Source organism: Mustela nigripes, chromosome 5, assembly GCF_022355385.1.
Source record: "Mustela nigripes isolate SB6536 chromosome 5, MUSNIG.SB6536, whole genome shotgun sequence".
NCBI classification, from domain to species: domain Eukaryota; kingdom Metazoa; phylum Chordata; class Mammalia; order Carnivora; family Mustelidae; genus Mustela; species Mustela nigripes.
The window spans coordinates 124,670,013-124,694,561 of NC_081561.1; the positions used below are offsets into that span (position 1 = coordinate 124,670,013).

The following is a 24,549-nucleotide window of genomic DNA, read 5'->3' on the forward strand; positions in this document are numbered from 1 at the left end:
GAACAGGCATATAGAGATCTGTGGCTCTCTCCAGTTTTCTTTCATATGTTCTTCCTTACACCTCGCATCTTTTACTTGAGAAAATTTTAGACAAGCATGAGACTAAGGAAAGTTAAATCAATTCCCCAATAGGTAACTGGCTTTATATAAATTTCATTTCCAACTCCTGGAAATAATGACAGACACAAAATTTTATTTAATTTTTTAATAAACCATAAAATTTAAATATTCAAATAAAAAGAAACAAAAATAGATTATTTAAGCCCACACTAAATTCTGTGTTTATTCTTCCTCTGGGGATTGGGGCTTGACTTACCTGGGAAGAGAGCAGAGTAATACAGTTATGATGCTGGTGTAATAATGAACAAGTAACAACGGGCAATGGCTTGAATAAAATTTACTCTCAAATCTGGAAGTAAAGATCAGCAGCTCGCTTGAGCCCACTGCGGAAACCTCAAACTAGTCTTGTCTGTGGAAAACTACTATGCTTACCGTTCTTACCACACTTTCTTCTTCACAGCTTAGCACTCCCTGGCATTTTGATCCTTTTTGTTCACTGAAGCTCACTTCAGTCTGTCAAAACATCAAGGGGGAAAACCCCCAAACTGAATAGACGAATAAACACTTTTAATGTGAACAATCATATTCAGATCAACCTCTTTTGAAAAAATACAAGTCAGTGGGTTTTTTGTCCTTAAGTAACTCAAATATTGTTATTATTTTTTTTTTTTGCCTTTACTAAAATGGCACTTTCCATTTTATTGACATTTGCCAATGTTGAATTTTCTCACATGGGTTCCTTGTTTTTCTTTTCGATTGAGGTTTAATCATTCCATTCCAGAATATCTGCTCTTTGCCTAACTTTATCTCCTTCTGTGAATAAATGCACTATTATTAATCAGTGGAAATGACAAAAGGAAAAAGGAAGCAGTGAGCACTAGCCGGCTCACGCTTGAACATTCGTACAATTTTTATAAGAAAAACATTCATGTTTATTATGGAATCTAAAACTATTATCGGATACTACTACATCTTTTAGCATATTCAAATGGGCCGACAGTCCATGTGGACAGCAAGCTCACAAGAAACAGTGCGATGCACAAGTAGGTTCAGCTGGTCGAATCCCAGCAGCGTGGTAATAAAGTGCAGCAAAAATTTCCTTACACTGAATAAGAACTCCAGGAACTTCTGAATATTTTTGGTAAAGTTGAGGAAAAGCTACTACAGTCAGGAGATCGATAATCTTTAAACTTCAAAGACCAGCTGCCAGGGGCCACAGTGAAATATTACACCAGAAGCCAATGAAAAACACTAGCTTGGAAAGGACTGGTTTTTTTCCAAAAGAGCGGAATTATCTTATATGGATGGTTAGCATACTATGATTTGACAGGTTTACAGTGATAAAACAGCAAAGATAAAGGATAACATTTAGCATGTAAAGAACATAGATTTAAAAAATCGGCAGCAAGAAATTCAACGATGGCTCCTGAGACAAGTAGTTATTCTACGTCCTCCATCTACTCCATGTCAATGACGACCCGCCTGAATGGTAACACAGAGTAAAAACAGTGATCTACTACTGTACGTGAGTCAGAAAGTACTGGAAAAGTGACAAAATCGTATGTTATTAAATGACAAAACATATTTAGAGGCTTTATTTAAAAATCTCTCACTGTTCATTATCAAAGTTACAAGATTGTTTGCATACCAATAGACAGACTGTAAACATAGGAAATTTTCATTAAGGAAAGATGGGTTTACTGTAATTGGATCTTTTACAAAAAATTACTGCAAGTTATTGATAACAGAATTTCTCTTTTACTTTCTTAAGTCTAATTCTCTAGAAAATTAAACCAATGTTTCCACTCCCTCGAGCTCAAGTTCAATCATGGTCACCTTAGGAAATACCCCTGTTTATTTGTTAATCAGAAATACAAATCGAGTGGCACATATTTCCATTTTCTTCTTAGGCCAAAGGTTTCGGCTTCATTATATTTTACAAGAAAACAGAAGACTTGCAGTGGTCCTGTGAAGTCTTTCATGTCGCAGCTGAGGTTTAATGACGGCAGTGGAGGAAAGCAGTGGTGATGCAGAGTAAGACCAGCCCAAGTGCCCTTATCTGACATGGAATCATCTTCCTGTTTGGCTTGCAGTAGTGTTTCTGGTCAGGTTGCCTCCACCACACCTGATTGAAGCAAAAGGGTGACATGCTCTGGTAAATCCTGTTTAGGGGTGATTCCGCTCAGGCAGAGAGTTGATCCTTCAGTCTGTCGGTTGCGGGATGATACTAATATGAAGAAAATTATCCGGGTAGCTCAGATGTTCACTCAGCCACTGCAGAGGTGTTTCCAACATTGGCTCAATTCCATGAATCATCACCTGATTCTTTTTCTCTCCATCTATTCCAGGAAAGAAATCCAACAATAATCAGGAAGGGTCAAGACAGAAGAAAAAACAATCTGTTGCCTTTTGAGAATCCTTGGTGAGGTAAATGGGCTTAACAGCTTTAACAGGTTAAACCTGGTCTGTCTCCTGAGCAGGAAATGTGGACATGGAGAAAGTTCAAATGTTGCAATATGTATCACCCAAAACAGAAACCTGAGGGTTGCAATGAATTCTGATAAAAATTCTGTTGCTATATGTGAAAGTATTCATTCTTTCTTAATTACTGTGCTTACCTAAGATTGACGTTAATGAAACTATGGTGAAGAAAACAGCCCATTGTACCCACTGACCAAAATTTATTTTAGTTACACATTAAAAACTGTACCATATGGTTATTAAATATGGCAGGTGTATGAAGTAGGTCAATACATATTTAAAATATGTAAAATAGAAACATGACTAGAAATCATCAAGAATAAGATCAGTGTTTGGGAAGATGTTTAACGAAACAGATGGGAGCCCTAGGTTAATTTTCAATCAAATTGTTCAAATATGTATCAAAGTTTTAGAGACAGGGAGTTACAGTTCTAATAAGAAGGAACTAAGAGTCTGACTCAGGATTCCTATTTTAGAGTCATGAAAAGGGATTTCTGTTAACACCCATTTGCTAATTAAAAGGGTGCTGCAATTCACACTCTTCTTTCAAATTCAAAATTTTCCACAGATTTAAGGTGCACTGTGTGTCTTTTATGATTCTGGTATGATGTACTGACAACTTTTATGGTAAACAGCAGTTCCCTCCTAACCATTTCGTTGGTTGTTATAGAAAAACAAAGAAAGCAAAACCAAATTCCCTTTTTGAGAGCAAAGGAAACAGAACCTTCAAGAACTTTGTGTCACTCATCTGGCACACTTCTTGGTTTGTCTCTGTTAATCTCTCCAAAATACAATGTCTAAACCTCTCAGCTTCCTGGAGACAAGAGTCAAGGAAACAAGGAGCTCATGGAACTGTATGAGAGGGAAATACCCTCTTTCCCCCACTTTCTGCTCTGTTCATCCCTAGTGCTCTCACATCCAGGCGAAATGGACTGATGAGGTATGAGGATAATGGCGTGGCAGACACCTGAAACAAGAGACCCTTTTAAAGAAATATTTAAACTCCCCCTTAGAAGTAGCACAGGTCCTGGGAGATGACAGTCAACAGACTGACCATAAGAGAATACATAAAAACACTACAGAGAATTCATAAAATGATGCCAAATATACAAAGCTAAAAAACACACTCTCGACCCCAAACATAGGCGAGCAGAAGTCCCAAAACAAACTCCTGAATCACTGCCATACTTGAAAGCAATTTTGGAAAAAGACATCGCCTCCTAATGCTTCTCATTTAAAAAAATGCTTTCATGTTTTGATTTTTCTGATAATCTTTGTTGAATCCAAACATAGTTTTTACACAGCTGCAATCACTGTTAATACAATGACTAATTTTCATAATGATGGGAATCATCTATAAATAAAAGATTTAGCAATATACAGAAGACTACAGAAAGCATGGTATTAGTACTATGAGAATATTTTAAATTGTTGGTATTCAAATGGACAAACCCTCAGCTATCTGGAATGATTCATTCTTTGTAAGTTCTAGATTGCCAAGGTTTCAGTGCATTAAATCTTTCTTAGAATATTTGAAAACATTTCCGGTATAGTTCTCTTCATATTCTTATGTATATTTCTTTGAAATATTTTAATATTCTCAGAATCTTCCTCCTACTTAGCACTGAGTCAAAAAATGAGAGTTCCTTATCTATAAAATTTTTCCTTAAGCCAGAGCTACTTTTGGATGCCATGAAACAGAGTATGAGAAACAAGTCTCAACTCAAGATCCAAAATGTTGTCCTTAAGCAGTACTTAAATGTCGGAGCAAATACAGTATGGTGTACAATCCACTCATGCACAGTGTGTTTGAAAGGTAAAAGAACAACCCTGTTACGGAAGGATCGCTGGGAGTCTGAGTTGTACAACATAAGTAAGCCTAATAAATCACGTACTCAGAGCCCTAAAAGGCAGCACAGACTCTCTGGTTTAAACTGGGGCCACTTTCAATATATAACATAAAAGTGTCACTAACTAAACCTTGACAACTATGGAAATGCATCTAGGACTATCATATTCCCCAATACAACAGTTTAAGATCTTGAATATGTATTTTGTCACTGCCTCCATTTATCCAAATACTTCAACTGTATACATTGATCTTTCTTGTTTTCGAACTTCCCCCATCAATACAACTGCCACCAGAGGAATACTCAGAATGGAACAGCAGTTCCCTTGGAACTCGTAACTGAAGTTTCCCTCCCATCACTATAACTCCAGCGCCGAGCACGGTGCCCAACACCTAGTAAATAGTTAATAAATGTTTTTATTGGATAAAACATTTTTGTTAAATGTTTGGATAATCTTGTTGCTGGCAGAAGGCACCACTAGAAGGCACTGCCAAAACTAATGTGTAGAGAACAGTTTCTGATGGTTGGCACTACTAAGTAGAAGAGCTCTACCTATAAAGGCTGTTTTGGTTATTAAAATAATATAAAGTCAAAATGTTTCCAGAGGAATTCCTCTTTCCAAAATGTTTCACTTAAATTTTTAAGCCTAATTATTTTAATTCATCTTGTAAATATAAGGATAGTCATTCATAAATACTTTGGGTTTGTAAATTAAGGATAAGCCAAGAAGCATATATGCTATCACCTGAACTCATGCTACCATAAAGGACAACAGAGCATGACTAGACATTTTGGTAATAACAGAACTAAAGAAACGAAGCAGTGAAAAATTAGCAAGATGTTTCTTGTTTTCCTAACAGTAGAAGGGAAACACTTATGATCTGTTAAAGTAAATTGTGTTTTTGGTAAATATGTTTTCATGTTTCAAAATGGGAATCTAGAATTTAATACTTGGGAACAAGAAATATCTCACTACAAAGCAAATGACTCAGGCGAAAAATGTTACACCACAACTCACCCACTCAGATTTTTTTAAAAAGTAGTCTGATGCTTTAAAAGTAGGTAAACATTTGAAACAGTAATCAAGTGAACTAGTTCTATATGAAATTCTCTCATACAGAGCACTTTAGGGGGGTAACTCGATTCTGATATAATTTCTAACTTCTGGAAAAGTTCCAAGAGTAGTACAAGGAATTCCTCTTCACCCAGATTTATCAACTGCTTACATTTTACCCATCTGCCTTATCGTTCTGTAGGCATACGATTATTTTCTTAATCACTTGAAAGTAAGTTAGAAATAGTGAGCCCTTTCCCCCTAAATGTTAGTGTGTACTTGCTAATAAAGATATTCGTTTACATAACCATGATATAGTCATCAAAATAAAAAAATTAACTTACATAAAACTGTGTAATCACTTCAAATTTTATCAACTATCCTAATTATTTTACTCACCTATCTAGAATCCAGTCCAGGAATCACACATGCATTTAACAGTGGATAGATTTTGCCTTTTTTAACCTTGACAATTTTTGAAAAGCACGTTCTTTTTTTGTAAAATGTCCATGTAGCAATTTTTAAGCCTAATTATTTTAATTCATCTTGTAAATATAAGGATAGTCATTCATAAATACTTTGGGTTTGTAAATTAAGGAAAAGGACAAAATAAAATCAGAGACACTATTTTCATTAGGTAGAGGAGGAATTCAATTCACTTTAAGAGTTAGATATTAAACCCCAAAAGATCATATATCAACTCAAAGAATATAAAATTTCATTTCTTATATTTATCTTACTTATATATCTAAGGGTTATAAAAGATAAAAATGTAAATATATCATATAATTTTATATTGTCATCAATAGCCTAATAAAAACAAACCCAATTCTTAACTGGCATCTACTTTAAAGTGAACATTTTTAGAGTTGTGTGACATTTTAAGAAAAATATATTTAGACAGATGTTTGTTGAATTATATATGGCAGCAAAAAGAAAATGTGTATTAGCCACACAAGTCATTAATAAAAATTATGAACTTAAAACAATGGTAACTTCTTATGTATATGTAAAAAAATTATACCTATACACAGTGTGTATGTATACCAAATATACACTATGAATATAACAATATACCGAATATAAATGAGACATGAGGGGACCTGGGTGGCTCAGTTGGCTGAGTGTCCAACTCTTGACTTTTGGCTCAGGTCATGATCTCAAGAGTTGTGAGACTGAGCCACAGGGGTCACGCTCCATGCTTGGAGTATGGAGCCTCCTTGGGATTCTCTCTCTCCCCCTCATTGACCCCCAAATAAACAAAATTTTAAAAATAACAAAAAGATTTAAAAAATATATAAATGAGCCTGAAAGGAATGAGGGCCAACACTGCACTGTTGGTTAAGGAGGTGCTACTGGAAGATGACCCTGGAGGCGGCAAGCTGAATTCCTGGTCAGGTCATGAAGGGCTCTGAGCAGGCCTCAGATCTCTTTCCGGGGGTCTCCTTACACATAAAATGAAGGCGTCTCTGTAGATCCACGGTTTGCAAACTGGCTGATGATCAGAATCATATGGGAGATTTAAAAATATATATATAAGCTGGGACCCTCTCCAGACCTTCTGAATCAACCTCTGGGATAAATATTCCCTTAAATAAATCTTATGACAATAAGGGTGTAGAATTTTTCCTTCAACAAAATCTTATGCAGAAAGTCGCCATATAATACAGGGGATGATGGGGTGGCTTTGGTTGATGTGGGATTGCGCGTCTCCCAAGTCCTGCTGCTTGCTGACTTACAACCCATGGTTCATTCCTGATAGGACTCCATGGGTCAGTTTGTAAACCATGTTCTAGAATTGAGGATCACGAACAGGTCTTAGAGCTCTAGTCTTTTATGCTTAAATAGCAATAGTTCTTTCAGGTTCAAATTAGCATAATTCACTAGTTTTGAATTCTTAGGCAAATCACTTAATCTTCTGAGTCTCAGTTTCCTCCCCTCATTCTGTGAATAAAGAATTCCAGGGATGCCTGGGTGGCTCAGTTGGTTAAGTGTCTGCTTTCCGCTCAGGTCATGATCCCAAGGTCCTGGGTTTCAGTCCCACATCAGGCTCTGTGCTCAGCAGGGAGCCTGCTTCTCCCTCTGCCTGTTGTTCGCTCTCCTTGCTCTCTCTCTCTCTCTGAGAAATAAATAAATAAATAAAATCTTAAAAAAAAAAAAATTAAAAAACAACAAAACAAGGGTTCTAATCTCCAGGGTGGCATGGAGATTAAATGGGATACCCAAGGAGAACACTCAGCACACAGCCTAATACAAAGCTTGGACCTAGTAGACACCCAGTGAAATTAGGGACTTTCTTCCCCACTTCTCCCTCCTGCTCACTCCCTAAAAACACAAGAATGTTGAAAATTTAAAGCCAGTTAAATCAGTAAAGCCAAAAGACTAGTTTTTAAAAGATCATGGTTTAATAACAAGAAATAAACACTCATTGTAATTCTTTCCTGTATAAAAAGTTATGGTAATAAGGTAATTTTTTCAGTACTAAGATGTACCAAAAGACACATCAAAACCATGAATTCGATTATGTGATTAGCATGCAAAGGGCTGTGAGAATCTGGTCTAATGCAAATATACACTCTGAATTATTCAGTCCCATTATTATGTAGTGTGGCACATAAATTTTACAAATGTGCTAAACAAAAAGAAAAAGAAAAAAATGACAACAAAATGCAAAAACTCAATTATTATGTGAACAACAGAATGAATGACAGTTAAAAAAATTCCTTAAGCACTGTAAACCCTCTGAATTAAATTAGTAGTGCTCTCAAGATATATATTTAGTCAAGATATGTGTGTGTGTATATGTGTGTGTGTATATGTATGTATGTATATATATATCTATAGATATATATAGATATATATCACTGACAAGTCAAATGAGCCCTGCTGTACTACTGTTATGTTATTTAGTGGATTTTAGGTAATGTCCTTATTTTTTCTTTAAAGAGGAGAACATACAAATAAGGGGAAAAGACTTCCAAAATCTTCGTTATACATCTAAAAATGTATCATAATTTGAGAACTGACCATATATGAGGAATCTGCCTTTTAGAGATTTCTATGAGCAATGGCTCAAATCCTCCCCATCTCGATCTACATTTTAGTCATTTTTTTGGCTAATTTTCAGTATGGAATATGACCTAAAGGTCTTTAAAAATAGGTTAGCTGAGATTCTAGAGAGATGCATGGGTTTCAATTTTACTTTTAATTAGTAATACTAAATATGTGAAATCTCCTTGAATTTAAAGGAAGCTAAAGAAATGGATGGTGTATCTTCAAAGATAAATGCTTTAATCAGAAAATTTCAGTCTAATTAATTTTTTTAGCGCATACCTGTAAAGATGGAATAGTAGAAATCTAAGGCTAAATGCTGTAATCACTGAGTTTAGCTTTGTGGTTTCACATTTATGTTTTGTAATTCAGCAGAAAATGACCTGATTTGTTATCTTGGAATGTATGATACTGAAGATAAAACTTTGGGAAAACACTTAATACTTCTGAAAAAGTTTTAAACAAATGAAGAGATGAGCTTCTGGATTACCACTAGTCTGAATGATTTTGTTCTGTCTGACAAATTCTTTAACCTCTGATATGTTCATTAGTAAACGCCAACTAACTGAATCCATCGACATGAAAAACCACAGGCAGAAATCTGAAGTGCATACATCATGCTGAAGGATTCTGACTCAGCCTCAGCAGTAACAGTCAGTGAGGTCAGGTCAAAGAGGGTTAAACCAAGCCAGGATATAGCCAAAGGAATACATCAAACGCTGATTTTAAAAGGGCAATTAATCTTAGACAGAAATGCTTCCTGGGGAATGAGATCTCAATCTTAAGAGCACACTACATGATGTAGCAGTAAAAATGAACATATACAAGCTTACAAAGCTTTTATCCTATGATCACAAACAGAAGGAGAGCGCTGTTTATCGGAGAAATACAAACCCATTTAAAAATACTTACATTAACTTCTTCCGGATCTATACTCACTTAGCAGTACAGGTCTTAATGAACATGTAATATCACAGTTAACATATACCACATATCTCTTTCCATGTGTAACTTTTATATTTTATATATCTTAAAAGTTATTTCTTCCCCAAATAGTTCCAGAGCCTTGGCTCTTAACATTCTAAATAAGATTTTCAAAACATGTCCATGTTAGTTCTTTCATGGACTTTTGCTTATAATCTTTACATTTCTTAATGAGGAAGACATAAACCAAACTTCAAACCAAAAAAAAAAAAAATCTGCTAAATAATTAAAAGAGAATTGTATTAAATTAAGAGACTGTAAGACTATCTTAATAAGCTGATTAAAAGTCTCCTGGTAATTAGATAAAAATGTGATAAAAGTCAGAAATTTAAGCTTATTCTTCTAAACTCAAAAAATAAAATAAACTTTGAAAATATAGATTCAAATGTTTTTGATCTGCTTTCATAAAATGACCCAGTGTAATTCCGGTTGAGTGTAATAGGAACCATTAATATTTGTCAGGTATGAATTACAGGAGAGTTCATTGTTTTATTTAAAATATAAGCAATAATTACAGTTTATATATGGTCAGAATGAGGTCCCACAGAACTGTTTTAATGAAGAGATGACTAGCTTTTAATCACCTGGATGTGTTATTATTTTGTTAAGGGAATTTTATTTTGTAATGTTAAAGATGAAATATTAATTGTGTAAGTGTCTACACCCACTTTTTAAAAAATAAGGTTAATTCATTTAACTTCTTGAGATTTACATAAAGAACAATAATTGAGAGGAAATCAGAGGCATCTTCTGACAGGTACAGTAATCTCATTTCCACTCAGGGAGAATAAGAAAAATTAACAGTTTATTATTTCTTTGACTTCACAAAAGACATATGTCAGTCGACTAAGTCATTAACAGGTTCTGTATCACCAAGATCAGTCCATTCTGTCTATGTGATGGGAAAACACAAAGATGAAAGAAGAGTGAAACAGTCAAGGCAAAGAATTTCACTCATTTTAGTTTAGAATTTGATGGCAGAAAAGAAGGTATTAAAAGTACCAAGATTAAACTAAGCCTAACAAACTGCTTCTGTCCAATCTTAAGCACAGTAGATTTTTACCCATGAGAGTTATATTTAAAAGAGCTTAAAAAAAAAAAAAGAGCTTTTTGAACTCCCATTGTGAATGACACTATATCATTCTTTCACATAAAATATGCATCCGGTGAGGGAGAGAGAACAATGAGTGTCAGGACGAGACTGAAAGGGCGAGTGACCAGTGACCTAGTGCGGCAGGCCAGACTCACAGTATCTCAGCAGAGCTATGAATGGGCCTTCAATGATTACTTGTGGATTGCCGAAACTTCAATTAAATGTGGGAACTACTGCTCAGGGTCTTCAATGAAAAACTTTCACTAAGAGCACCACTTTCAGACACCTCTGCCTTAAGATTTTTTTCGTCAAATGTATCTTAACAAGTGTATGATAACTGAGCTGGCTACTGAGATTAAGTAGATGCCCTAGCTTCTTTCTTTCTTGCCAGGGTCAGATTTCTGGCATATGCTAATCGTTTACTAAAAAAAAAGTACAAACCAGTGACCCAGAACTCTGGCCATAATCTGATTATATATAAGCAGTTACACTATCAGTTTATATTTTATCATAAATTTATACCTTCTGTGAACACGTCTAGTATCAAGTACCTGTCTGTGTAGAGTGGGATTATCAATAAACAAGAAAATAGTGCTTCTTTCTAACTCTATTTTATAAATTTCCTAAGAGAACAGTTCTTTATTAAAAAAAAAATTAACAAAACTGCAGGAAAAAAATGTTAACTATAAGACCTTGGAAAAATATGATTATGAAATCTCATTTAAACAAATACTTTATTTAAGCCCTACAACCATCCTATGAGGCTAGTAGCAGGAATTATCCTTATTTTGTAGAATAAGAAAACTGGATCTGTTTAAAAAAAGAAAAGAAAAGAAAGAAAAAGAGAAAGAAAAAACAAACAACGAAGCGATCTTCCAAATGAGTATGAAGGTACAAAGGGATACTACAATGAAAATAAACTCTAAATGAGTGAAAAAAGAAGTACTGAAATTGAAAAACCTATTGTTCTTACTCTTAAACCCTCATTCTGATGCAATTTGGGGGTTTGCAGGGTTTAGGTTTCTGTGGCATGAATTTGAGAACTGAAATACCACCCCTTATGGAGGGGGTCAGCGTCAGCATGCCGACAGAAGTGCCCACTTCTGGCTCAAGCCTCAAATCACAAGGTATCAATCCACCAACTTCAATTCTAACACTCAAAGGATCTGCCTCCTATGAATAATATGAGATTTAGATGTTTCTTTCTCTAACTGCTCTATGTCTGGATAAAAATTTTAACATCAAATAGTTAATTCACTTTATAAACAACCTAATCTTATGTTAGAGTGAATGAGAAAAAGGTGAGTGTACCATCTTCTTTTACTTTTTGTAAAAAACGATTCCACTGTTTTTCTCCTACAAATAAAGCATTATAACTGTTTCTAATATTTTATTTCTTTCAGAGAGAGAGAGAAAGAGAATGAGCAGGGGGAGTGGCAGAGGGGGAGAAGCAGACATTTAATCTTACTGACTGAGCCATCCAGACGCCTCTAAAGTAACAAGTTTTTAAGTAAGACGACCCAAATGGGGTATAATTACCCCTAACCCTAGTTGTTGACATTATCTTCCAATGTACTAACCAAGCAAATAGGTCAATCACTTAGCTCCTCAGTGCTTTCTGCACATTTCTGACATCACTGAAAATTTTCTTCATGTGTATGGGAGAGAAGTTGAAAAATCTGGCTAGTCAATCTTTCAGAAAATAGAGTAGGGAAATTTTGGACGATCATTTTAGACCTGGCAACTTGCCCCTGGGTAGCCCCTACACAGAGGGATTCTATTTCTATGGTGCTCAGGCGGTATGTCTGACCTGTTCTCTCCTTTTCATCTAATTTCTGCTCATCTTTTAAGACAGCTTAGTCTTCACTACCTCATCCAGAATAGATAAGAACAATTCCAGGGGCTTCCTAAAATTCTTTGCATATCTTCATTCCTGCACACACCACATGTGGGCATCTTTCTGCCCATTCCAACTGTATCAAAGTTTCATAAAAGCAGGAACTACGTCTCACACCTCTTACTGTGTCCAGCGCCAGAAGTCAGTATGACGCAAAGGAAATGACTGACAAAAAATAAAGTCCACAACATCAAATGGAAACCAAAAGTTAAATGGGAGTTGGGAAGGGTCTGAAGGAGTAAATAAATTCCCAGGAAGCAAAGCAGAAATGGAAATGCAAAGAGCCAAGCGGCCAAAGGGCTGTACTTGTTGGTAAGAAAGATGCGGGAACCTTCACTGATTTGCCATGGCATGTAAGCCTTTCCCTACACATACACTCTATCTGTTTGTTCCCCAGCCCAACTGTGACAGTTGTGATCACCCACAACCCTGACATAAACTTACCAAAGTAAAAACAGACATTTTTATTCTCAGAAGCCTAACTTTGAAGGTTCTTATATATTACATTAGAAAACTGGGAAATAAAATGATTGGGCAAAGGTATTTTGTATTCTCTAAAGTAAAAGAATAATAGCTATGTTTTTAAATTTTTGTTGTTACTTTTTTGTAAGTTGTTTTTAATGAACAAAGAAAGAAGTATTTCACTTCAGGTCTGGTACAGAAGCTTAGCTCTGAGTCATTTTAACTACAGCTGACACCATGAAAAAAATTTACCTGAGCTCACCTTTGGTTACTGCCTGTTACCTTTAATTTGGCTAACTCCTCTAGCCACTTACAAAACAAAACAAAAAAGGGAACACACAAAGCAGCTCATCATTAGTTACTCCACAAGAACAATGACCTAAAGCACGTCTTCATAAATATTAGCACATTCTACTTTCATATGATGAAATAAGGCAAAATTCCTTCATGCATGAATCACTAGTTGTAAGGAGTAGTAGACAATGGTGCCACATAACATTTATGAAGTACTTTCTCTTTTTATCATGTGATGACAGCCAGTTCTTATCCACACACACCCAATCTTACAATCTTTCGCTTTCAACTGAAGTCGGGCACAGGTGTTTCAAAATGCTTCACATTTGTCAATACCACAGGTGTAATGAACCAGACAGTAAACAGTTCTTTACTGAAACAGTGACTTTATGTTTTGGACACTCACTCCCCACAGATCCCAAAACGACGGTTATTTTCCAGTATGAGGTTACAAAAGGAGAGGCAAACGCAAGTTTTTCCAAAGATAAGATACTGGTGTTAGAAATGTGGCCTCCTTTGGTATGAAAGGTACTATCAAAAGTACCTCAAAAGTAGAGATGCTATTTATATCATTTCAATGAAGCATGTGTACGTATGTGTGTACTCCAGTAGATGCAAGCGTGCGACAGCTAGGAAGAAGTCGGTCACAAACATACCCTCCTATAGCATCTGAAATTGCCTAAAAGGCAGATTTGTAGATTACAGTTTTGAGTGGCTACCTCACTGGTCCCCTTCAAAAAAAATGTAAGGGAAATCACATTGTCTATTCTCCAGGGATGGATGTACAGGTTGGGCAGCCTACAAAGTCAGGAGAGAATAAAGAGCCTTTAAAAGAGTAAAACACTTCACAAATCTGTGTGCCATTATTGTGCAGGGCCACACTAATCTTGTATGTATTGTTGTTATCTGGGTGTAGGAATGGCAAAAGAGCACGAATGTACATTTTGACAAAGTGCGCCAGCTCAAAGCATGTGACTATTTTTTATTTTCATGTCTTATCGTCACAGCCACCATTTTATAAGTTCAACAAGAAAGTGGCCAGAATTATATACAGGAACATTAAAAAGAACAAAATGGGCAAAACAACAAGTGTTCAGTTCAGGTTCCTAAGATCATACCAGTAAATACTGTAGGGGCATGAGGGCAAGATCTGGTACTAAAACATAAATCACAGAATAAAGAGTTAGAAAAAAGCAAACATTTCAAAATGTTATTTTAAACTAAACAAGAAAGTTAAAAAGTTGAAGTGAAAATGAAAACAAATGGAAGCATGCTAAGGCAAACAAACAAACAAACCAGGAGATGGAGATCTGAGTTCTAAACCTAGTTCTAAACCTAGTTCTGCAACTAAGTTAAGAGACCCTTAGCTACTCATCTAAGAAATCAAGAGACTAAACTAAATTAACTTTAAGGTTCTATAATTAAAGATTCTTTAAAGATGTCAAATAATAGAATTAACACCCAACCAATTTCTTCCTATTCTGTAGTAAATCTCCCCTCATCACTCTGTGTTTTTGCTAATTTTGCTGCTGGCTGGGACATACACCATTACAGTACATTCTTCTTCCAAGGGTTTGGGTTTCTTTGTGATGTTCTCACTCAGTAGGCATGGATCTTACTTTATTTTTTTAAGGATTTTATTTATTTGACAAAGAGAGACAGCAGCAAGAGCACATAACAGCAGGGGGAGCAGCAGGGAGAGGGAGAGGGAGAAGCAGGCTGCCTGCTCCCAACTTGGGGCTCAATCCCAGGACCCCAGGACCGTGACATAAGCTGAAGGCAGACATTAACCGACTGAGCCACCGAGGTGCCCCAGGCAAGAATCTTATAAAGAAGTAAATTTTAAATGACAGAAATTTTTTAAAGTATATTGTCAAAAATATATATAAGAAAAGAACAATAAAGGGGCACCTGGGTGGGTCAGTTCGTAAACTGACTCTTGATTTCAGCTCAGGTCATGATTTCATGGGTCCTGGGATTGAGCCCTGTGTCAGGCTCCATGCTGGGTGTGGGGCCTGCTTAAGAATCTCTCTCCCTCTCCCCCTGCTTCATGCTCTTAAAAAAAAAAAAAAGAACAGTAACGTAGCTATTTCAATATAAACTTAAATTTCAATAGCTCTTTTTTCTTTTTTAACTGAAGTAGAGTTAACATACAATATTCACTGTGTATATTGTTATTCAATATACACAGTGAATTCAACATTTATATACATTAGGAAATGATAACCACGGTAAGTCTAGGTACCATCTGTCACCATATAAAGTAATTTCAATTACTCTTAGTTGATAAAAGCATTTTTTAGTGTTCCTTAAGATACTACAAAGTACCAAAAAAGAATGAAAAATACAGTACAGAGTAATGAGTCACTGAAAGCCAATGCTTGCAGAGGGGACAGGTAGGAAGTGTATGAGTCTCATTTGTGTTAGCAATAAAAATGATTAATATCTTAATTATACTTCAAATGGAAAAACTATATTCCTAAATCCTTAAGAATGGGGTAAAACAGACATTAAACAGACTTAAAAAGAAAAACAAAAAATCAACCCTTACAGGTTGGAGAGAATGAAATAGAATGGTAAGATTATTCCTGAATCAACAGAAGTTACTAGGAGTTTCTCAGTGAAAGTTTCTGTAACCTTTGTTCAAAAATAGAAGTTTACTTAAATAGCTCTATAAGAAAATACAGGAAAATGGCAATACTGTTGTCCCTGGAGAGGGAAACTGAATTAGGGTTTGGTAGATATAGGTAGGCCGAGAGACTTTTCAATAAATTCTTTTATATACTTTCTGGTTTTGGAAAAATATAAAATTTTAAAAATTATTTAACTGAAGATAATACATAAAAAACTTTAACAGGGCCTCATCAAAATTAAATACTTTTACTTTTCAAAATAAAATGAAGACATGTCATAAACTGGGAGAAAATAATTACAAATCATATGTCTGATAAAGACATATCCTGGGGTGCCTGGCTGGCTTAGTGGAAAAAGCAAGTGAATCTTGATCTCAGGGTTGTGAGTTCAAGCCTCATGTTGGGTATAGAGATTACTTAAATAAATAAAACTTAAAAAAAAAAAAAAAAAAGACTTGTATCCAGAATACACAAATAACTCTCAAAACTCAGTAATAAGATGAAAACTCCATGAAAAAATGAGAAAGGCATCTGAACAGACGTTTCACCAATATATCCACAAAAAATAAGCACATGAAAACATACCCAACATCATTAGTCATTAGGGAAATAAAAAATAAAACCAAGAGATACCACTGCACAACCAATAGGATGGCTATAATAAAACAAAAAATGTCAAGGATACAAAGCTGGTAGGACTGTATCAGCCAGCCACTTTGCCAAAGTTTAGCAGTTTCTTAAAAAATTAAACATAAATCTATCGTGCAACTGAGCAATTCCATTCCCAGGAATCTACTCAAGAAACATGTAAATATATGTCCACAAAAAACCTGTATACAAATGTTCTTATCAGCATTACACATAAATGTGAAAATCTGGAAACAATCCAAATACCCAAATACCCAAAATATGATACACATACCTAACTGAATATTCAGTAATAAAAAGGAACAAACTACTGATATATGCTACAATATGGATGAAACCCAGAAACTTTACACTAAGTGAAAAAAAAAAAAAAAACAGTTGCAATCTCACATGACTCACATGATTGCATTTATGCAAAATATCCAAAAGAGGTAAATTACAGAGATAGAAAACAGACCAGTAGTTGTCTACAATGGGCAGTAGGAGCAGAGATTAGCTGCAAACAAGCACAAAGGAATTTTTGAAGTGACAGAAATGTTTAAAACTAGATTATGGTTATAGCTGTACAACTTATAAATTTATTAAGACTAAAATTTGAAGGCACAAACAATTATCTAACTGAAACTCTTACTGAAAACTAAAATTACACAGCAATAAAGATAGACTACGATTCTTCAACAGTATTAAAATCAAGTTAATGTTAACTGTGCTTGCCATGATTTGGTTTCAGGTAATGACACAAAGAAAGAATTCAGTATGTGAAATACTGAGTCAACATTTTTACCCTAGCACGAGAGATAGGAGAATGTGTAAGACACCATTTGTGCACACTAGAACAGCTAGATACAGGAATGTTATGTCCAGGAAAGGCAAGCACATTTGATTAAGGGAAAAAGTTATAGTCATAGACCAAATGACTTATTTTGAGTTCTATATTCTTTGTTTAATCATTTAGGCTGAAATATCAAATTCCCCTAGTTCCACTATGTTTCCAATTGGTGGTTGTTAGGCAAACTATTTCCTTAGACACTACATGCTTCTTGAACTGTGTGATATAGTTAATTAGTCACATAAGTAATAATATAGTCACCCAACTTACAATATGTTAATAAGAAACATACCATTATCTACTGAAGTTATACTGTTACAATATTAATATATTTATTAATGCCTTACCTCTTTCCATAAAGGATATAAAGTAGCAAGTTTAAAAATTTCTCTATATAACAAATAAAATTTGTATAACATATTAATAAATATAGTAACAGTCCACTGAAATTTCCCCAATAACCTGGTAATAAATAAAACTATGATTGCAAGTCATTCAGTAATAGGGTGATGATCAAATCACAGTACGTTGATATGAAGGACCATAGTGCTATTTAAAAAACAGCTTTTTAAAAAAAATTTTTTTAAAGATTTTATTTATTTGTTTAAGCAAGAGATTGAGCGAGGAAAAGGTCAGAGGGAGACGCAGACTCCCCATGGAGCTGAGAGCCTGATGTGAGACTTGATCCTGGGACTCCAGGATCATGACCTGAGCTGAAGGCAGTCGCTTAACCAACTGAGCCACGCAGGCGCCCTAAAAAACAGCTTTAAAGTATTCTTACTGACTAAAACTATGCTCATGTTGTGCTAGGTTAAAGATGAGGCAGGAAATACAATTTTACAAACACATACACACCCTTCCCAAATACTCAAGTGTCCATATGCATGTGTGTGTCAGCTGTGGGCTCTGTGAGTTAGGGGATGATAGGATTTTTCTTTTTTTATTGTTTCTGCATTTTCTTTGTGTTCCTTATATTGCAATTAAGAAAAACAGAATTCAGCAATTTTTATGTTTTTCCCTTTGCCTACAGGAAATTAACTTTAACCTAAGCTACAAAACGAGGACTATGAAAAAGGTAAGTTCTTAATTGCACATGTGAAATGTCAATGCCTAAGCGAACAATGCTGAAACATTAGGAAGTGGTAGAAAATCCAAACAAAATACTTATTCTGTTATCCAGCATTCTGAACTTTAAAATATTAACCAAAGGTAAGAAAATTTTTTTTTTACTATCTCTTATTCTTTTAAAATGAGGAGACACAATGCAAAATGTAAAATAGTATTTACCAGAACTGAACCCACAAATGAAAGACCCAGGGTACCAGAGTGGTAAGAGAGTAATTAAAAAGTAGTATTATTTTATTTTGCCAGAGAGAGTCAATTCCTTATTTTGTTAGTGTCAGTAATTTATAAAGTATTAAATTAAATATTAAGTGCTTCTGTTTCAAAAGATTGTTTCCTATGAGATAATGAAAATATTTTCCTCAAGTAACCAGTAAATGTTATTTATAAATGCAGAATGCTTATGTTATACCTCAGTAACAAGAAGAAATGAGTAATGTTTTAATGTTGCTGACATATTACCTTCAGGAGCAAGTGCAGAAGGACAAACTTCTTTGAGGAGATCGCCTAGTGTATGCAACTGTCCATCTGCAGCCACAGGACGAAAAAGCTTCTGAATGAAAGGTCGTTCAGTTGTTGTCTATTTGAAAAATGAAAAAAAGAATTCCAACAATTACGTCTTTGTTGCTATGAATTAAAGTTAAGAGATCAGAAATTTAAAGCTGCCATCAGATGACTTCTGATACAATGTAATCAGAAGCATATAATATCACAGATGTGGTAATATTATAAAAAATGCTTAACATAAAATCAAGTAAATCTAATCATGAGGAAGCAATCAGACAAATCCAAAATGTGTGACATTCTAAAGATAAGTGGCCAAAAAAGGAAAGAAAAGGAGAGAAAAGAAAACATAAGACAACTGGTTTCAGTTCTTCAAATAATTCAAAGGCAGAACAAAACAATACAAAAAGTTTTAAAAAGACTGGTGAGATATAAAAACTAAATACAAAAATAAATCTTGATTGAATACTGGGTTGGAAGGAAAAATCAGCTATAAAAGATTTTTGGAATAACTGAGGAAATGCAGAATGAGCATTAGATAGTATTACTGAATTAATGTCAAATTCTTAATGGTTGTAAGGATAATGGTTATAAGGACAACATCCTTTAAGAAGTTCATGCTTACATATTTGGGGATGAGGAGCCATGCTGTCTGTCTGAAACATACCTTCAAATGGTTGGGAGAGAGTGCACGTGAGCGGCACATGAGTGCAAATGTGGGAAAATGTTAACTGGTGAATCTAGGTGAATGGTATACAGTTTTAGTTGTTTTATTATTTTTTTCTCTACATTTGAAAATTTTTAAGAAACAGATTCATAAATAAAGAACAAACTGATGGTTGCTTGAGGGGAGTAAATGGAGGAATGGGAAAGTGGATGAAGGGGAGTGGGAGATACAGGCTTCCAGTGATGGAATGAAGTTACAAGATACAAGGTGCAGCACGGGGAACAGAGTCAACGGTACTGTAATAGTGTTATGTGGGAACAAATGGTAACTACATTTGTGGTGAAAATCGCATAATGTATAGAGTTGTGAAATCATTATGTTGTACACTTGAAATTAATGTTAACGGTGTATATCAACTCTACTTCAATTTAAAAAATTAAAAAGAAAAATAAAAAAAATTCAAAATACCAGATATAGTATTTCCTCTGACAACTGTGATTAGCACTATGTCATAACTTACTGCTAATAATCTCAATGTATTGCCCACTTTTAAAATTCAGTTTCATTTATAGGAGCATAACAATGATGAGGAACGCCTCATGACACACAGTGCAGAGGCCCTGGAATCAGCCAGTGTATGAACAGCACTACCACTTATGTACTTTATGATTCTGCATCAAGTTTGTTGTAGAAAAGAGTGATGAACTGTGTATGCCAAGCACACAGAAAGAGACACAGAGAAAGAAGATGAATGAATTAATGTTAAAGATAATAAACACCCTGCCCCCAAATGCTATTTCATTTTAAGATGTTAAGTTTTCATATTTTAAGTTTCCAGGGATTATAAAAACCATAAAAACATATAAGAGAGCAGTGCTTTATATAAGTATCCATATCTATAAGTAATTATACTCATATACTCATATTTACATATAGTATTTTAAAAATTTTTTACATTTTTAAAATAAATATTCATATAGTGTTTATGAGAAAATGATTCAAATTCCTAAACATTGAAGACAAGTTTGCTTGTTTTTTTTTTTAATCACAGAGGTAAAGCTCAATTATAATATGTCACTATTATAGATCTGGTATAAAAAATAATCTGGTTTTAAGTATGGACATAAAATAAAATGTAAGAAAAAGAGACATGATACAAGCTTGTGAGCTACCTTTCCCAGTTTTTTTTTTTTAAAGTAAGCTCCACACCCACAATGGAGCCTAAGGCTGGGCTCAAACTCACTCCCCTGAGATCAAGATCTGAGCAGAGATCAAGAGTTGGAGGACACTTAACCGACTGAGCCACCCAGGCACCCTTACCCTTCCCAGCTTTACACTATGTATTCAGTGGAAACATAAATAAATGTTAAGAACTGTATTCCAATAATAGTTAAGTATCTGTGGTAAGTATGTAAAAAAGCCTTGATACTTGATAAACTCTTGGCAATTAATATGCACTGAATATAAAGCAATTCATTTCACTAACTGAACTCATTATGGGTTTTTAAAAACAGTATGACTGATATCCTTCAATTTGGGAAGTTCAAACATTTCACTCAAGATGAAACTGAGAACAATGTGATGAACAATCGAAGATTAACTATGTGAAGATAATAAGGGTTTGGGGAGTTCAGAGAAGAAATAAGTGAACAGAGGAGTGCAGTAGTAATTTAAAATAGCCACCACATACTTAGGGCTTTCTATCTTGCAGGCAATGAAGAGGCTTTTAAGACTTTTTAGCAAAGGAAGTGACGTGATGAAAGAGGCTTTTTCTGAAGGCTAATGGAAAGCAGCACAGTGTACGATGACTTGGTTAAGAGGTAACATCAGGAAGACGGGTGAGAGGCTGTCTGAATGATGCAAGCATATGTGATGACAACTGGGGCTAAGTCAGAGAAAAAGGAGGGTCAGGACTATAACCCCAATTTAAAAAAAACAAAAAAGTTAAAATGTATCATCCATAGTCAGAGCTGAAAACACTAGGATTTTCAGCAAAGTCAAAAAAACTTTTTAAGATTCATTCCCCTCCCCTACTTAGTGAAAAAAATCGTGAGGTGAATACTTATAATACAACATATTATAACAACCTGAAAACAATAGGCTAAAAAGGCGCTAAGTGGGCTTAGCGAGATATTAAAAAACAGAAAGCGTCTTCCTCTCTTATTGCTAGAAAAATGGCCTACAATCTCCCTGCAGTTCTCTTTTTTCTATTCTCCCAAGTATAGATACTTATAAATGCAAATCTGAGCAGTGATAATAAAGGTGTAACTTCAACAACCTTTATAATGATGTTATTTGCTTGGGTGGAGGAGAAAAGGCTTGTACTATTACACAATCTAAGTCCATTCTGTAGCACAGTAAGCAAGAAAACTCTCATTAAAGTGCTATTTCTCATGTAACAAAAACCTTACTTTAAAAGAACAATTAGGGACACCTGGGTGGCTCAGTCAGTTAAGCTGCTGCCTTCGGTTCAGGTCATGATCTCAGGGTCCTGGGACTGAGTCCTGCATGGGGCTCCTTGCTCGGCATCGAGCCTGCTTCTCCCTCTGCCTGCTTTGCCTGCTGCTCCCCCTGCTTGTGCTGCTTGTGCGTGCGCTCTGTCTCTCTCTGGGACAAATAAATACATAAAATCTTAAAAAAATAAACATCTATTCAATATTTATCTGACTTCCTTTATATTCTTAGTCCTTAAAATTTAGTAACCTAGAAAAGAACAGTTAACTGTCTGAGTAAGTTACACCAAAGATTATGAAAACGACTCAGTTTCGGGAGTTACTGCCCTTAAAACAAAAACCCTCCACAGAGAGATCATACATTCAAGTACTGTACAGAGGTTCGGGAGGGCAATGGGAAGGGAGGGTAGTTTCATGCAAATCTCTTGGCAGATCTCATTAAACCTGAGCTGAAGTACAGCAGAGAAGACTAAATTATGCTAGAAGTATTTAAAAGCTATCTTCCTCCTGAAATAGCAAGAATTTTAAAGATAGAAAAAACTCCACCAACATGAATTCTGCCAACTTTTATTTAGTATACATGAAACTGGACAGTGCTAACAATACCTATGTAATCTGAATCTTAGCCTGACAGACTAGAAAGCTGCACCAACAGTAATATAATTCAATACTCACTTAATCTAGCCATTTATTTGTAAATATGCAAACTATTTTCAGTGGCTTCCAAGAAGCCGTACTGCTCTCTTGTAAGAAATAACAGGACTTTGACACGTCATCTTTGAAACTGCCTTATTACCTTAACGTGCATGTTACTCTTTTAAATACACCAAACAGAATATAAAGTTGGGGTGCTACTGGCTGGCTGCTCCTCCTCCCTCCTCTGCTCATGTACCCTTACCAATGAAACAATAATTTTTCCTGTATGGAAACATTATATAGTTGATTTGCCCTGGAGATATACTGAGCAGAGGCAAAGGAATCATATTTATAAAAATGATAAACTAAATTTGTAAAAGTTTAATGAATCTTACATATTTTCTTAAAGTGACAATTCAAGAGTTACAGTCAAATTCTTAGCGATAATGTGTGTTACAACTATAGTGTGAACTGTAGGCTAATCAGATTATTAATCTTGTACATAAGAAATAAGACAGGGAAAAGGCATATTTCCAACACAGCCAAACAGGTTAACCGAACAGGTTAACATTAAAGCTGATAAAACAAGAAATGCTGGTAGGCTTTAAAATAAGACAATGTATGAACTTTAAGAGTACAGGCACAATGGATACATTATTAAGACCAAGTTTGATTCTTATGACTTACATAAAGTACATACTGCAACAAAAATGCAAAGCAGTTGTTGAAGAACACAGGCTTTGGTGCCAGAAAGCACAGGTTTTTAAGCCCAGGTTCTGTCATTTATTACAGACCCACTGGTGCAGTTACCTGATTTTCTTGAGCCCGTTTCCTCAACTGTAAAACAGGAATATTTTTATATATGTACACATATATGCACAGGCATAAATGGAGAGAATATCTACACTGTAGAGTTTTTGAATAAAATACAAGCACAGCACAATCATGGTACATATGATCACCTAAACAGACATCCTAAAATATGATCAACGGTTTTAGTTTCATCCCTATTTAGCAAACTTAAGTTTATTCATATCTTATTTTCTCTTAAGTTCACTTGTCTGGATGCTAAATCAGGAAATTCAGTTTAAAGGAATACTGATACACCAGACCTCATGAAATTAATTAAAAACCAAACAAAACCAAACAAAACCTTTTCGTTCTATAAAAGATCCTATGAAGAAGATGAAAAGACAAGCCATAGACTGGGAGAGAATATCTGTACCCACATTTCCAAAAAAGTTCTTTAAAAAAAGCAAAGAAATCAATTAAAAAATGGGCAAAAGACAGATATTTCACCAAAAAGGATATATAGATGGCCAAAAAAGCACATGAAAAGATGTCTGACACATCATTAGCCATTAAGGAAATATAAATTGCAATACCCCCATGCATTACTACACACCTACAAGAATGTCTAAAATAGAATGCTGGTGGGCATGTGGAGAAACAAGATCACTCATACATTGCTGGTGAAGATTTAAAATTATAAAGGCCCCTCTGGAAAAGAATATGGTAGTTTCTTATAAAACTAAACATGTATTTTATAAACATGTTTATAACACTAAACCATATGACTCAGCAATTGTACACTTGAGTATTCCCAGAGAAATGCAAACTTAGATGCTCTCAAAAAGCTCATAAATAAATGTTCATAGCAACTTTACTCGTAACAGCCCTAAACTGGAAAAAATCCCAATGTCCTTCAGCAGGTGAATGGTTAAATTATCTATGGTATATCTATACTATGGAATTCTATTCAGCAGTACCACTACTACTATACTACTACTACTACTACTACTACTACTACTACTACTACTACTACTACTAC

General features: G+C 34.9%; 1 protein-coding gene across 3 annotated transcripts in view; it reads right to left on the reverse strand.

Annotated features, from left to right (window-relative positions):
• Positions 1–1,620: 1,620 nt before the first annotated feature.
• The window catches only part of ATG5 (autophagy related 5), a 124,283-nt gene continuing 101,354 nt past the window's right edge, over positions 1,621–24,549 (reverse strand). For all 3 annotated transcript variants that reach the window (XM_059401128.1, XM_059401130.1, XM_059401131.1), the window contains 2 exons: positions 18,921–19,038; positions 1,621–2,399 (listed from right to left, as the gene is read on the reverse strand). In XM_059401128.1, the coding sequence (XP_059257111.1) occupies positions 2,263–2,399; positions 18,921–19,038 (255 nt within the window). In that variant the 3' untranslated portion in view covers positions 1,621–2,262. The remainder of the gene's footprint in view (positions 2,400–18,920; positions 19,039–24,549) is intronic.